Source organism: Micrasema longulum, unplaced genomic scaffold (assembly GCF_059751315.1).
Source record: "Micrasema longulum isolate JH-2025_06_02 unplaced genomic scaffold, ASM5975131v1 h1tg001050l, whole genome shotgun sequence".
NCBI lineage: Eukaryota > Metazoa > Arthropoda > Insecta > Trichoptera > Brachycentridae > Micrasema > Micrasema longulum.
Window position 1 is genome coordinate 535858 of NW_028278238.1, and position 17836 is coordinate 553693.

The 17836-nt window shown below is 30.7% G+C and overlaps 1 protein-coding gene across 1 annotated transcript in view; it reads left to right on the forward strand.

The window, feature by feature from the left end:
• The window catches only part of LOC148277325 (ATP-binding cassette sub-family G member 4), a 65435-nt gene extending 48312 nt beyond the window's left edge, over positions 1-17123 (forward strand). Inside the window, exons 3-10 of the mRNA XM_088233021.1 lie at positions 3189-3306; positions 5452-5641; positions 6855-7000; positions 8541-8779; positions 11538-11815; positions 13296-13464; positions 14259-14515; positions 16170-17123. Of these exons, the coding sequence (XP_088089147.1) occupies positions 3189-3306; positions 5452-5641; positions 6855-7000; positions 8541-8779; positions 11538-11815; positions 13296-13464; positions 14259-14515; positions 16170-16589 (1817 nt within the window). The 3' untranslated portion in view covers positions 16590-17123. The remainder of the gene's footprint in view (positions 1-3188; positions 3307-5451; positions 5642-6854; positions 7001-8540; positions 8780-11537; positions 11816-13295; positions 13465-14258; positions 14516-16169) is intronic.
• The last annotated feature ends 713 nt before the right edge of the window (positions 17124-17836 follow it).

Below are 17836 nucleotides of genomic sequence, written 5' to 3' on the forward strand. Positions count from 1 at the left end.
GTTACGGTTACATTAGAAATTTTATATTGTCTAGTCATTTTATGTCTCGTCTAGTCTAGTTAGTTTAGTCATCATTTGCTTTATTAGATTGATTTTAAATTTGTCTCCATTAAAAGTTTTCAAGTAGTAAGGTAAGTCGTTGTAGTGTTTAAGTCCATTATGTAGTATGAAACCGGTAAGTAAAAAAGGGTGGTTTAATATTTATTTTATTACTTCCCAATTTCGTTTGTGAAAAAATGTTGGGAATCGCAACCTACAAGCAGAATATTCTCAAGGTGCAATAAATCTGTCTAAATATATATATATATATATATATACACCTCTACATACAATAATATCTATATTTAGAATCATTATTATTCCCATTACCTATAATATATAACGGGTAACACGACATAACATTAACGATTTAATAAATGTAAAGTTCAATCGCAATTAAATCTTTTGAAATCCAGTTGATTGACGAACAAATAAAATATTACATAAACCCTGAAACCGCAGAGTGAAGGTATTAGGCGGCTCTTACTTTTGCTTCTAGGCAATTATTTCAAAGGCTTTAGACCTTTAAGAAACACAAAAAAATGTCAAGGCTTTCAAAATTAATAGTTTTTTATTTCACTTTATTTCTTTAGTAGTTTCATCTCAGATTTCAACTTCACAAACTTCAACAGATGAAAGAATTGAAGGACTACAGATGTTTTAATATGGGCAGAATGGTGAATGTTACACAGTGTGTAAAGTGGCCACTTAAACCAGCCAATGACAGGTCTTAAGCCCTGTAGATGCCTAGACTTCTATATTATCCCCTCTAAAATGTTCTTCATCTCTGTTGTAATATGTTAATTATGCGTTTATTTTATATTTAATTTTTAAATATTTTCAGTATAAAATATAAATTACAAACATATATATACGGTGTCTTCAATCGCTTGCCAAAAAAAGAATTATGAATATAACTTTTCACTTCTTTCTTAAATATGTTGTATTCCTGACTGCAATTTTTTTTTCCTTTGTTCATTTCATTAAAGAAAAATATTTCTGTGCAACTATAATGATGTTGTGGTGTAATTGTTTTTAATTTGGGAATTAAGATGTTACCAGTTGTTCTAGATCGAGTATTTACGTTTTGCGACGTAGAAACACTTCTATTTATGTTTTCTTAATGGATTTTATTACAAGCCCTCAAAATGGAATGTCAAGTTCACGAAATTGAGCATTTTCGACACCTCCTGTTCGCAATGAATCGAGGGGATAAAGCTGCCAAAGCTGTTCTTGATATTTGAGCAGTGTACGGTGAAGACGGTACGAATGATTGACAAATTTGTTATAAAATAATGAAGGATAATACATTATTGACTAATGTGTTCGCTTGTTCTCTTTATTTGGAAAAACAGACACAACTTATGTTAACACGATGGGCAAAATTTTGCTTTACAAGTCAACGCAAAAATACTCAAGAATTAAACAAAACAAATGCTAACTTACTATGTATGATGTGAATGACTTTGAGTCAACACCCCTTTATGTTTCTAAGTTAAACAAATTGACAGAGACTCCGAATAACAAATAAGCACATATTTGTTTATCTTAATGCTATAAATCAAGTTACGAGTATTTGCCATTCAACTTTACACATGAATCCATTACTCGTATTTACATTATTTTCTTTATCCTTCGCGAAACAGGTTTCTCGAATAAAAAGCGTTCTTTAGAATGTTAGCTTTCATAAGCCTTATTTTTCAGGCGATTTATAACAAATATCGATTAAAAAATATTTCCAAATCAAAATTTAAATTACTTTTTATGCAGATTAAGTCAGTTTTAAATTAAAACATTGCATTAAAATTTGTAATAATTCGCGTGAAAAGATGAATTGATGTCAAAGTTAAATCTGTGTGTCAACATATGGTAGTTTGGCATTCTATCCTTAGGCCTATCTAAATGAGGAAATATCACCATGGTTACTCAATAGTCAGCTGCATGTTAGTGTTATAAAAAAATATATTTAATCCTCACATTGTTTTTCGGATAGTAAATAATTTAAATTAAAGGCTACTCATATTTAAATATTCGTAAATTAAATATTTATCAAATATATATATGTCACTTAAATCATTGATTTTTTATAAGTCCTCAGTGCAGTAACAGATAAAGTGGATTTTATCTTTTTATTTGGTATTACTTTATGGAATACAATACAACTTGTGTATATATATATATATGTTTATTGTATCTATATATATGAGGGTACTATTTGAAAACCCTGCAAAATCCATATCTCTTTCCAATTTTTTAAAAAACTTTTTTCAAACTTATTTTTTAAATTATAATCAGTAAATATTTTATACGTTAGCAGTGATGACATAAGCATGATTATGTCAAGAAACAGTAGTGAAATAATAAATTTAATTTTATACATTCTAACTTTACAATACTCAAGTAGAGGTTGCCACGTTTGCAGCGAACCCGATAATTTAAAAGTCAAGTTCTTACAAATAAAGCCATATTTTTAACGGACAATGTTATAATTATTGTAAAAAATTGTATTCCGAAAAGTTTCGATTAATATCCCACTTTTTTTAGATTTTGAATTTTGCCGGGTTTGCAAGTAGTACCCTCATATATAGATCCCAATCAGATTCATTCCTTAAATTCCTTATAATTTCTACCCATTTAGTTCTTTTCCAGGATTTTTGGTAATACTAAAATATCTATTTTTTTGAAAATCGTATTCCTTGATTGTGTTCGTTTAATCTATATTCAAGTATATTCTCAAATCTAGTAATATCAAGCATTGCCGGGTTCAGCTCGTAATAAATAAAACACGGTGTATTTATACGCCGCTCGCGAGTTTAATATTAGTTACAACGCCAGTTTCGGGTATTCGGTATTACCCATCATCAGGTTTAGGTAAATATAAAATAAACCTAAATAATTATCCAGAACGGTATGAACACCGATAAATCACTTGCTATTTTCTAAATAGTATATTGCAACCCTTATACATATTATAACTGCTTCATGTTTTATTAAAAATATGTTGAACAACCTATAAAACTACACACTCCTTACAGGCAATGCAATAAATATTTGGAAACATAAATGATTGAATAAATTTAAATTAATCGATGTATTTTTGAAGGTAAATAACAGGAAATATTTATACAATGTTTTTTTTTCATTTCCAGCTTCCAAATTAATTCTTCGAAGTATAAGTGGGATATTTCGTTCAGGAGAACTGACGGCCATCCTCGGTCCATCGGGAGCCGGAAAATCTACTCTACTCAATATATTGGCAGGATATAAGTAAATACATTTATTTTTAATCAACAATAAAACTAACAACAACATTTAACGAGCAATGAAACTAGGGACAGAAAAAATATAAAATTACCAAAGTGAACAAAAATAGAGTCCCAAAACTCGTTGTACATACAAGGGTTTTAATTTGTACAGTGTTACCTGATGAAATAAAATATGTGGAAAGCCTTAAAATATTTAAAAACGAAGAAAACAATGAAAACACTTTCTTATTTTAAATGTAATGTTATTGATTTTTTATATTCAATTTAACCCTCGTGAGATATTATACAGATATACATCTTTATCTTCACGTCAAATCCCGTAGATACCCAAATGTTTACCAACTAGGTTCTTAAGTTAACTAATGGACCAGCCTTCTGATATTCATACAAATCGTCTTGATCGTAAAACAACGACGCATAAGATTTTCTTCAACTTTACATGAGAGCGGTTTAAAACTTTTTTTGACACTTTTGTCGCAACTTGATAATTACAAAAGTATATCATTTGATACTTGGGTTAGTTATATATAGATTCTTTTTTCAAATATAAAGCCTATAACCTTTTTATAATTAAATATTTTAATTAACTTCATCGTCATGGTTTTTTTTCCTAGTAACTTATAAAAACTTAATATTTGTAAAACTTTAAGCTCAATAACAATTTATTAACAGATTCTTTGCAAGTAACGTATGAATATTATTTATTTATTTATTATATCTTTACTAACAAAAAAGAATTAAATAAATTTAGATAATTAACAATACGTTCAGACAGCGATAAACTTCAAACCTCGGCAGAGGGCCAAAAGTGGTATGAAATATTTTTTATAATAATGTTTACGTTCAATGTGATCCAAACTGCAAATTTTTGACCCCTTTCACTTTGATGTCTAAAAAAATAAAAAAACTTCATACATCATCGGTCTACTCTAATGTGCATGCCTAGACGTCCATATTCCCTTCTCAAAAATGTTTCCCCTTTCTGTTGCACCAAATTTAAACAAATATTTTATGACCAAAATATTTTATCAAATGCGTACATGTAAACATTAAATTTTAAAAAGAGAAGGGCTTACAAAAAAACCTACTAAATATTAATATATTTAGAAGCAAAGAGCAACAAAATTATTTTAAATCTTAAAAAAAAAAAATTACGATCTAAAAATTATGTCCGAAAATCTATTTAAGTGTTGTGATGAGATAAAAGTAAAAATGGAAATAGCTGATCTTGCTCTATCCGGTAGTTATATTTTTAAGAATATTTTCACTTATTTATTTATATTATAAACACCTATGTACCTAAAAATTATTTTATTTATTATTTATTTATTATCATTATATTACATACACAAAATTATAATTTATGTAAAGTTGCTTTGACTGTCTAACTAGGGCTATTTACCCCGTTCTAAAACAGTCAAAAAAATATAAAAAACAGTAATCAATTTATAGAAACAGTTATAAAGATACAGGACAAAGTGAAAAACAAAGTAAAAAATGGAGTAAAAACATGGTAAAAAATGTAGTAAAAACATAGTAAAATTGTAGTAAAAACAGTAAAATTGTAGTAAAAACATAGTAAAATTGTAGTAAAAACATAGTAAAAAATGTAGTAAAAAAAACCTAGCAAAATTTTTTTTTATTAAAACAAAGTAATAAATGCAGTGAAAACATAAAAATAGAATACATAGTAAGAAACATATTTAAAGTCATAATAAAAAAATGAATGTATGTTGTATAGCAAAAAGCACATTTAAAAAAAGAAAAAAAAACAGTATATTAAAAAATAAAGTAAAAGATGTAATAAAAAATTTTAAAAAATAAATACATAGTTAAAACAAGTTAAAAAGTCATGAGGATCTTAAAAATTAAATCAGTAAAAAACTAAAAATATATATTAACAATTTAAATTAAAACATGTGTTGGCCATCTAACAGCCACCATTAACCCCCCAGACTCCCTGCGACCAATTTCTCCAAGGAAAGTACTATAGAAATAAAAAAAAAAAATAGTGTTTAATGATAAATTTGAAAACGGCGTGTGAGCTTATTGCTTTTCCCCTTTATACCTATATGAATAATAGTAATAAAATTTTCATCAAATATGGAGATGTCCTCATATAATTCCCATTGAACTTTGTCGATAGATGCTTCTCAGCAACGGGGCAGATATGCACAAACGGAAAACCCCGAGATATCCGCCAGTTCCGCAAACTGAGCCGGTACATCATGCAGGAGGACCTCCTGCAACCTCGGATCACTGTACGCGAGGCCATGATGATAGCTGCAGACCTGAAGCTTGGGGATGATCTCAGCAAGGAGAAGAAGCGAGTTGTTGTATGTCAATTTCATAACTCTACATTTTAATCATTTTTAACTATCTACATATTTTCTTCTCATTGAAAATTATTCGTAACTAAACATATTGTAACTTTTTTTTTTTTCATTGTTGTTCACATAATATTTATTACAGCAATTTACATTTAGTCATATATACAGTAGGTTTATTAAGTAGTAAAAGTATACATTTGTACATATAGAAATCAAGTGTTGGCGATTCCATTTTATAAAACAAAACTAGGACAGAGGCATGCAAATTAATGTCCTTGACCCTAAACTGTATAACTCATACTTTATAGACACAACGAAAAATTATAATTTAAGCCTTTCTTCTACTAATAATGTATTTATAAACTGGGTCAAAAATATAAATGTCAATGTTTTCTTTTCCAGGTAAACTTTTTATTTGCTTTCGTATTTAGATCTAAAGTTCATTTAATATTTTTTTCTCTACGTCAATTTGTTATTTTTTCTATTTTTCATATTTTCCACTTCCTCGTGTTTTAAAAATAAAGCAAATTTATTTTACATGTTTTGATATGCATGAGCGTTAAATGCATTCCATGTATACACAAACAAACTTAGTAACTATGGGTACGTTTTCGCGTCACTCCTTTTTAAAATATTTTACTCAGGGCGCGTTTATGTATTAATATGTCAATGGGTAGATTATTTTATTGAAATAAACGGCACTTAGTGCCTTTTACATATTAGTTATAAATACAATTAAATATACACATATATAAGCATAATCATAAGTAATAAAGAGCATTAAAAAAAATATTATTAATTAACAAATTAAGAAAGTCTAAAAAAGATAAACTATAGGTAGATATATAAAAAAATGAAATATTACCAATTATAGAATTATCGATAAAAAAATATAATTTGGTATTAGAAATACTTTGAACCAGTTAAAAAAAACGAAGAAAACAATTTTGAATAACATTAAATGATTAAAAAAAAATTACATGCATTATTTTTTAAAACTAATACTTAGGTAACAAGTATATATTTATGTATAAAAATATACAATGATGTAAAAAAAATATTTGAAGAGAAATATTTTGTACTTATAAATAAATTCAAGAAATATAGATACAATGAATTAATATATTTTTTCCAATCAATCAATTCATATCATCCTGATTATTAAACAGTACAACACCTATACTATTTTTGTTTCTGATTTAAAAAATTGCATCCTTAGGTGAGTGAAATATTGGACATGCTTAGATTAAGTAAAGCAGAACATACCGACACCACAAGATTATCAGGAGGAGAAAGGAAAAGACTGTCTATCGCCCTGGAACTTGTGAATAATCCACCAGTCATATTTTTGGATGAACCCACAACGTAAGGAAATTGATTTAAATTCCATAAAGCCTATCTAGTCTATCATATACTCATTAAAATTAATTTATTTACTCTTGTGAATTATTTCAGTATCTTTATTTAAAAACCGCTAGCATAGTTTTAAAGCTCATTTCGACATAATCTTAGAACAACGAGGCATGTGATTTTTTCAACTTTACATGAGTGGTTTAAAAAAAAATTCTTCGCTTTATATCACGACTTGATAAGTACCAAAGTATTGCCTAGTTTGGAACGGGGTATGTACCCTTGTTAGCTGGGCAAAGTGAATATGGAATTGTATTTTGATAAAGAGTGTGAATAAATAAATAAATAAATATCATTTGATGCTTAGGTTAGAAATATATTTTTATTTTTTTTAACTGAAATATATAGCCTATACGTAACCTTTTCAAGATCAAATATAAAAGAAAGTCAATGTTTCATTTTTCTCTCATCCGTCATTATTCTACGATTACGGCAATTATTTTTATCTTTTTTCTGAAGAGTCACCAAAAGCAAATAAACGTGTTATGTTATTTTTTGGTTTGTTTGTATTAGTCTATGTTTCAAAGTCTAAAACATCGGCAAGAAATGAAATTGATCAAATATAATAAACCAGAAAAGGGCTATCAGAAAGCTAAAAGAATAGTTCTAATCCTCAGTTTTAAAATTATTGTATGCGTTAGGTGTTAGACCAATGTCTAAATAACAATATACTATACTTCAAAACCAGTAAAGTCATTGCTTTAGTTCATTTTTGTCCAACAGACCATTTTCAACGAAATTGAGGAAGTTCAGAAAAATCTTTTACTTTTAAAATTCAAATAAGAAATATTTTAAAAAAAAGTTTAATGGGTTTTTTAACGAATTTCGTATTAAGTTGTGATTATAATTTATGCATATTTCGTAAAAAAAACTTTAAAGCTCAGATCTGCAGATTTATGTTCCGGTCTGTTGGACAAAAACGAACTGAAGCAACGAAGTATTGAAAATATTACCTACTGTGATGTGATGTGCAAGCTACAATACCTTAATATCTTCTTTGTGACTTATAATATTAGAAATCAAACACTGATTTGAGTCTACTGAACACTTTATTTTATTTTTACAAATGTAAAAACAAAAATTTCGTGACAATTGTTTCGCCTTGTTGAGGCATTTTCAAACGAATGTGAGGATTTGTGCTTAGTTTTTGTTATAACGACTTTATTTTTTGTTTTTTTTCTTTTAATTTTATTTAATACGCTACATGAAATAAATACATTTTGTAAATTAATACCCGCAGTTTTTACGCAGTGAGGAATATGGTAAAAAAATAAACTATGGATTTGTCAAATAACCAAGTAAAATATAAAACATTGACTGAAAATGTTGATTCAACACGTTAGAATTATGCGGGCAATATATTATGTTATTTATCCTGCATATAAAGGTATGGTATAATGTATATATTGCATTCTGAAAATCGGCATTATTTTTACTTTATGTGATTATCGGTGTATCACACAATTAAAGCCGGTCTGTTGTGTTATTTTTTTAGTGGCCTGGATGATCTCTCTTCCTCCCAGTGCATCGCACTTCTGAAGCAAATTGCCGAAGGCGGTCGGACCGTCATCTGCTCCATCCACACTCCCTCGGCCCGCCTGTTCTCCATGTTTGACCACGTGTACATCGTGGCGGCTGGCCAGTGTGTGTACCAGGGCTTCGGGGGCCACATTGTCTCCTACCTCGAGAACATCGGCCTCACATGCCCCCGACACTATAACCCTGCGGACTTTGGTAAAACATTGAAAATTATGTTTCTTTATGAAATTATGAAATGTGCAAAGGGTGGCCTTAAATATTCTGATCCAAACCAGGACAACGTATTTTTGATCTATTTTATTCTATTTTTAGCGAGTCTAGAATTGAAATTATTTATGCATGGAAGTACGGAAGAAAAACAAATAATTTTCATAAACTCCAGAAAATGGCAAAAAAATATCGTGTCAAAAAAGATAATCTTTTTTAAACATTTTTGTTCGACACAATATAAGCTCAGAGAAACTGAAATGCATGAACTCAAGTTTTTATCTACTTCAATTAAGAAAAACGTTGTTAAAACGTTACATAAAATTTTAATTTTTCCCGATGAATGTTTAGATAGATTCATACAATTGTTTCACAAGCTAGGATAAAAAGTCGTTTGATGAAAAATTGTTCATGTACAATAGGGTGGCCCGATATTTTTTTTCTCTCCGAATTTTGAAATGAAAGGGGTCTAAAGAGTTGCCTTTTAGATTACTGGGAATGCAAAAAATATCAAAAAAATATTTGACACTACTTTTGGCTTTCAACCAGAGCTTGTAGTTTTTGAAAAAGTCGATTTTTTGCACTAAACCGGCTGTCATTTCGTATTTAAGTAAGAAAATCCGTCCAATTAAATTTTATAATGTGCATTAAACCTTATTAAATAAGCGTCTAAGGGCGTGCGTTGCACTTTGTTTTGTAATAAATGGGTAGCATTGTTTCAACGAGCCATTGTTTTCGTCAATATTCACCAGGCGCTCGACGGAATCAGTTGCGCGGAGTGTAAACTTTTTGCATTCCGGTAGTTTTAAATCGTGTTCGAATTTGTAATGTGATTAAGTTATATATTTACTAAAAAAAATAATTTTATCAATATAAATAATTAACAAAATGATCATACAGTGATAAACTTCAAACCTGGGTTGAGGACGAAAAGTAGTACGGAATATTTTTTTAAATAATTTTCGCATTCAATGTGATCCAAAATGCAACTTTTTAGACCCCTTTCACTTTCATGTCTAATAAAATAAAAAAACTTCATACATCATCGGCCCACTCTAATGTTCAGTGCTACAGGAAATTGGATATAAAAATGTTTTTCTTGTAAGGAGTACAATTTAGAACATATACATAGCGAAGTTTCTCAAAAATCAATATTCTTTTTTTGGATCATCCTGTGTAAGTCGGATTCGTTCCGATAAATAATTGCAGCGGCCATCTCCAGGGTAAACTGTGGGTTTTATAGAAAAAATATGTATTCATGTACATATTAGTAATTTGTACCGTGTCGCAGTCGGCAGTAGGCACATTTCTTGTCATCTTACACAGCATAATCTAAAAATGACACATATCAATGACTTTGAAAACCTAAAAATGTTTGAAAAAAGTAATTAATTCAAAAATTGATTAATCAAAAAGATTTGAATAAAAATAAAATATGAACTACGTCACAAGTTTTTGCTTTTCATCCAATCTACTACAGTGTTGAATTGATTTCCGGTTTCTGGGAAGCCAACTCACCAGTCACGACAACTCAGACAACTCACCGAACATAATGAATGAATTTACCATTTTTTTTTGTATTTATTTTTATTTAAGAAGGTAAACATGAACAGAAAAATATAAAAGGAAGAATAATGAAACCCACTAAACCGCAAAACCGACTTGTCAACAGGTTTCTTATTTTTCCTTTACAAAGAAAAACGTTAAAGAAATTATTTAATTTTGAAAAGTAATATAAATTTTTTTAAGAACTAAAAGCATACATATTTTTACACAAAATTTATTTACAAAAAATTAAATAGATGATTGTTAACTTAAAATAATAATCAATATAAAGCCTTGTTACATATGAGCCATTTAATTATTTTTTCCTTAAAAGTTTTGTCGACATTTTTTTTAAAGATCTGCTTAGGAATCTTATTAAAATTTTTAGTCATTTGCCCTATACAACATGCACTCAAGCAACAGAAGATCGATATCTAGTAACAAATTTGAGCCATAGAATAGCATTAACGGACAGGCACCCTTGCTTTTTAAAAAGTGAATTAGTTACAGAATAAGGCCTCAGACTCTTTTCAGCTGAAACTTTTCCATCATCATCCTTCTTTAAGAGAAGATGTTGTAAACTAGAAGAAGTACCTACTAAGAGCTTTTTCGGCATCCCTATTTTTTTTCGATGGAGTGCTATGCGATATTGCTTCTTCTTCTGTGAGCCACAGAAAAGTTAACTCCACCGGATCTGTCTACATTGACATGTCTGTTTTAATGAACTTAGTTTATTTTTCTAAATCATCGTTGAGAACAAACAACCGTTTCTGAAATTACAATAGACATGTTTATTTAACATTAACCCTTTCAGACCTGTGATAATGTAACTAATTCGTATCGTATGAGAGGGAACGAGAGCGAAATACTGTTTTGATTGTGTCAGAGTGAGATGGATATATGACGAACGAACGAACTTATGAAACGAAATTGTGACAGAATAAGCCTGCTGAAATAATTCCTGTGGATATAAAAAATACGTTTTATTCTATGTTTACTTAATTAATTTGACTATTAAATTACTTTTAATATTTTAGCGAAATTATTAAAAGTTTATTTTTTCTTTTTAAAAAAGTCAACCGACAAAAATAATTTAAAATCTGTTTTTATCTTTCAATATACGAGTATGTTTAGTTTGTTAAACTGTATTGAAGAATCCAAGGGTTTTAAAACTTTAGCATCAACAATGTTTTATTTTTAGCCATCGAAGTGTCAAGCGGTGAGTACGGCGACCACCACATAGAGAAGATGGTAGCCGCGGTAGACAATGGACGTTGCTCGCGTTGGACCCCGGTGGGGGAGGAGACGAGGGCAGCCAACCCCAGCCCACTGAGCGGGCCCCCCCTAGGAGGGGGCTCCATCTCGCAGCTGGAGGAGCCCCCGGCAATGAGGACGCACCAGTACAAATATCGCAGCTCCGGGTGGGCGCAGTTCCGGATACTGTTTTACCGAATTATGCTGCAGACGTGGAGAGATGCGGTGAGTTGGGAAGGAAGCACAAACAAATATTAAGTTAAGAACAATAAAATACGATACTTAGGTAGAAGACAATATACACACTCCGGGAATTGCCAACGCATGCACAGATTTGAAGTATGAAGTTCGCTCATAATGTCACTTTGGACATGCTTAATGACATAATATTAGTAAGAATTTAGATTATTTAGTTACAGTCATATAGTGTTAGTGCGTATAAAACAGTATGCAAACTAAAACAATGGTGAATTTATTGTTGCTGGTTCCAATGTGCAGACTGTCATATTACTGTTGCTCATTTACCATGTCAGTCATATCATATTGTTATAATATTATTAAACTTAATTTACAAGTTGACAAAATGTGAAGAAATGCTCTGCCAAGTTTTTGATCGGGAGCCACCAGTGTTACGTGTACCGAATCAAATCTGGAGATAAAATAAAGAATGTGAGATGAATTGTTGAATATAGTGCTAGGTATATAAGGTTCCTGCTAACATTGGATTTTATTTGGGTTACCGAGCAAAAATTGTTCCATTTGCCTTTATTCCTTTGTACATACTAACGCCATCTACTGGATATTAGGAAATGTTAAAAGTTTCAACTGCATCCAGTTATTCAATACAATTTGTGAAACCACAAGTTGTATTAAATAATCAAGTGTCAGTTTCAGATGGAACCTAGTTATTTCAAGGGATCAATGTGTTATTTTTCTAACATATATTTACTATTTATTTTTTAGTTTTATGCACATAATTGAAATTGAAATTGCCATTTGGCAATTTCTTCCAACCGTCTAATAAAATACCAATTTATTTATTTATTTATTCCATTTATACAATTTATAGGGTTGAATATTTCAATAGGTATGTTGGATTGTTCCCCGCAAAAAATACTATGACTTTATAAAGGACTCACAGCACTTCCTAAGCATCAAAAAAGGATTAAATGTCTGAGATGGGGACATCTTTGTCAGTTTCGATGTTGTATCATTGTTTAGTAATGTCACAATAACTGACGCAATGTCTCCATTAAGAGAAATTTGTGATAAATATACGTGTGCCCTATTTGAATACTGTTGAATGAATGGATACTTCTCTTTTGAAAAAGATTTGTATAAACAGGTAGAAGGAATAGCTATGGGCAATCTCCTTTCACCCCTAAAAGCTAACTTTTTAACGGAGACCTTTGAAGTTATCTCGACTCAAATGCACTAGTAGGAAAATACCAAATATTTAAATAGACAATATTTTATAATGAGTACGGTGGCCCAAAAGTTGTAGGTAGTGTTGATAAGTCGATTGTAATGTTAAGGATAGGTAATACAACTTTGTAGTAATAAATTCTATGAAGTTCAAATAAACAGTAATCAAACCAAGTAGTAATACCTCATCGTTAAATTATTTGATGTGAAGATTTAAATGGACCTAATATTTTAAAAACCTTCGAGTGTAATAAATAATGAAAACAATATTTTTCCGCAGGCATACTTCTGGCTCAAGGTATCCCTCCACATATTTCTCGGGCTAATCATAGGATTCCTGTACCTGCAGATGGGAGATGATGGATCCAAAACATTATTCAATTTTGGCTTCTGCTATGCCTGTCTCATAGTTCTAATGTTTGTTCCAATGTTACCAGTACTTTTGTCATGTAAGTATATTTAGCATTTCTATGTAGGAATGTCTGTACTTATTTAAGATTTTAACAAAAAGTGAAACATAAATAAGCAATTCAAATGACCTTAGAGAAAATACAACAATAAATTGTTTATTGAGCCAATAAAATAAAAGTGGCCTAATATTCTAATTTAATCTTCCCAAGTCAATATAAATGTTTTGGTTGTAAGAAATCTTTCGTTTAAATATATTTTTATACCAGATCAGTCTAAAACTGAGAATTTACTCTAAAATATTTGTGAAACTATAATATTAGGTACTGCAGATATATGTAAAGAAGTAAATATTTTTTAGCAAAGCTATATTAACTTATTGCATGTAAGTGCAAATTCTACAGGGAACATGAACACAATGAAGATTCACCTAAGTTATTATAGAAATAAAACACCAGTGACACTTGTATCCATAAATTTGCAATAAACCGTGACTATTTTCATCGGTTTCGTGACATTTTTGAGACTGGTATCTTTATTAAATTAAATGTATTTATACAAAAACAGTAGGTGAAGAAAGAATTCTAAATTATACGATAGTCATTAAATTAAATTATTTATGTTTAAAGGACCTTTTTACAATGTGTTGTGGGGTAAATATAAGAGTTATATAATGTTATTTTATTGAGTTTAAATATATAGTACATATTGTTGTGGTCCCTCTTTTCTCAAGCCCTTTATTATCCCACCCCCGTAAACCTAATGACTAGTCTCAATGTCATGGCTGAAAATAATAACAAGGCGCAAAATCTAATTAATGTTCTTTCGTTTTCAGTTCCAAGTGAGGTTCAGCTATTGAAGAGAGAATACTTCAACCGGTGGTATGGCCTAAAGCCGTACTTTGCTGCTTTTACTCTGGCTCGCCTCCCAATGCAACTCTTCATGTCCAGTATCTACCTGACCATGGTATATTTCATCACCGGCCAGCCTCTGGAAATTGCTCGCTTCTGCATGTTCTTCTCAGTGCTCTTCCTCGTGGCTCTCATCTCCGAGTCTCTGGGAGTCATCATTTCTTCAACTCTCAATATTGTGGTAAATATCATTATTTTGTCATTAAAAGATTCCGTACAAATATTAGTTCAATAATACTTTACATTATTAGTAAAAGAGTAGGAAGAGATTACCTACGATGAGTAAGGTTCTACTGAATTGGAGAAATATGATTAAAAGGGATTGGAGATTTATAATAATAATTAATATATTTTTTCTCAACAAAAAAAAATTAGTTAAGAAGATTAAACTAAACCCATAGAATTAAAAATAATATTCTATGACTAAGCCACAGAATTTGTAAAAACAATCATAATTATTGTGGAATTAGTTTTGTTTTTACATTTCCTCTAACAAATTGATTAATAATACTACAGCTTTTTCCTGCGGCTTTGCTCACGTGATATTAGGGAAAAATTATTTAGGTAATTCATGAGTTGTGTCATTTATCAATAAAAGTTTTCCCGGTGGAATTATTTATTTTATGTAGATTGAAATAAACTTGGTCTCCCAACTATCGCTATGAAATAGATACGATGATCTGCTGGTATTTGGTGACGTAGCATCGTTATTCTGTGCACAAATCCAAAATCCTACTGCAAAACCAAAACGAAAAGCAAACCAGAGATAATGTAAAATGAAATTAAAAGAATTGATTTCAAATTCATTCATTTTGACATCAGACCTTACCGCCTACTCATTCTCGATTAATGTTGCTCGTTGCTGATGCATTATGTATTTTTTTCGTTGTACTTTTTTTTGATCGGGATGAAAAATAAATATCCGTTTTTATTTTTCACCTCCACGGCTATCCCTATGCAAAAAATTATAGCGATTGGTCGCTCCGTTGAGACGTGAAGGAAGCACAAACAAACAAACAAACATACTTTTGCATTTATACTATTAGTATAGATTTTCATTCTCACGATTTGCAATATTTTTGTTATTTTCTTTGCCTACCATGAAATATAAAAAGTGTTTATATGAAGAAGTTAGTGTTAGGAGTTATTTAACATATTACAACAGAGGTGAAGAACATTTTAGAGAAGGCAATATAGAAGTCTAGGCATCTATAGGGCTTATGACCTGTCATTGGCTGGTTTAAGTGGCCACTTTACATAACATTCACCATTCTGCCCATATTTGAACATACAGATTCCTTCCATTCTTTAATATGTTGATGTTTGTGGAGTTAAAGAGCTGAAACCCTTATTTATGCGGGTGAGATTCATCTAATTGAATTATTTCACTTACATACTAGGCAACGCCTGAATTTTTTTTTTTTTAAATTTCTATACTTCTTCATGGACCAGGTGGATTTATCAACAATATTTTGAATTTTGTCCAATTTTTTGTAGAGAAGGTATAAATAGAATGTAGATTTCCATATTACCTTCTCTAAAATGTTCTTCATCTCTGTTGTAAAATGTTAATATAAACAGCTCCCCAGGGGGTTGAATCCCAGTCCTTGTCAACAAAAATTTAAACAAACTCAAAATATTATAAGAAGTTAGTAATGCACAGTGACCAGTTAGCTAAAATCATAAATCTTCAGACAAATAAGTGTTGTATTATCACTGTTAGGTATTTGCTAGAATGTCGTTTTACATAACCTGTTTGATGTGAAGGAGGGAAATAATTATTATAATAATTAAAATAATAGTGAAGATGACGTATGTTGTTTTAATATTTCCAGAACAGCGTATTCACAGGACCCGCCCTCTCTGTCCCTCTCATGCTGTTGGCTGTGAACGGTATCGGGTCGGGAGACCTTCCCGTCCCCCTCCACTGGCGCCTGGCCATGGCCTGCAGCTACCTGCGCTACGGCCTCGAGGGCCTGGTGACTGCAATATACGGCACGGGCCGCCCTGACCTCGTCTGCCCTGAGGAGGAAATATACTGCGAGTATAAGAGCCCCAAGCACTTCATCAAGATGATGGGCATGAGGGACGCTTCTTTCTCCCTCGATCTCTCCATGCTGGTCTTCTTCTTCGTCAGCTTCAACGCTGTCGGGTACTATCTCCTTCGCCAAAGACTGTCGCCCAACAGAACTTTTAAGGCTTTGAAATATATAGGGAGATTCGTCAAGTCGCACATGAATTTGACGCCGCATTGAGGGGTGCACTCATTTCTAGGACAAAATCTACTGCTAGTGTGTGTAATATCAAATAAACAACATTTAGAGTGATAGAATTATGATCAAACAGTTTAAGGTTTTGATTTTAAAGGTGATCTTTTCAGTAGGGCTTTGAGAATCCAGGCAGGCAAAAATGGCGGATTACCGAGGCGTCTGGATTGTGGTCTGCACTACTTTTATAGTAATAAAACATGTTTAACTTTAGAAATTTCAATATCAAAAGACAACGTCGACAATATTAACACTAGAAAATAATAATAAGCATGTAGGAAGGCTACACGTTTAAAATAAAACTTAAAAATACACATCACGTACACGCAGCGACCTGCGTGTAGTCTGTTGTCAAGCATCTACATGATCGACAACAGACTGCTTAGCTCCTTCTCACTTCCCCTGCGAACACCCCTGCCCCATCATTCTGGATGACCGCGATCACCGGATAAGCGAAGGTCCTGACTAGCGAGGCTCTACTATAGTTTTGAAGGTATATACTTAACAGTAAAAGGGACGAAAGTTTATAAAAAATAAACCTTAAAAATTCATAATTTAAAATGATTTATTTGGCAACTTCTAGAATGGTTAATAATATTAATATTTAAGTGTTTTTTAACATGCTAGCATCAACTATTTGTTTGCATCAATATATGTAAATTACACAATATATAAATTGATGTAAGTTTTTACATTTTGGATTTCAAGTTTTTTATATATTTCATTCATTGCAAGATATTAAAAAAATATTTATGCATTGTAACATTCTAGGTGTATATTTTTCATCTAAATGTTATAAATATTTAATAAAAACAGGGTTTTGCAATAGCTTTTGAAGGCTTATTCCATGATTTTAGTTTTAAGTAGAAAATAATATGATGCATGCTTTATTTATAGGAGTATGAATTCTTATTTAAAAATAAAATTGTCACCAGTGACATCCTGAAAAAATGTATTAGAATGATACATAGTAAATGCGGTATGAAACTAATATTCTAAAATGAGGGTGTTCTGAAACCGTTACATTTACCGATTTTATGTATTTATTTTGTAACAAAGAACATTTGAATAAGTTGGAAATTCTGTTTTATTTCTTTTGTATTTGTCTACTTGTTTCATATAAAAATTAAGTAAATTTTCGGATTGAGTAAGCAATACATTCATTGAATTATCATATTAGATTTGACTCATTTTGTATTACAGATTGTGAAAGATTGTGGTATAAAAACTGGGGT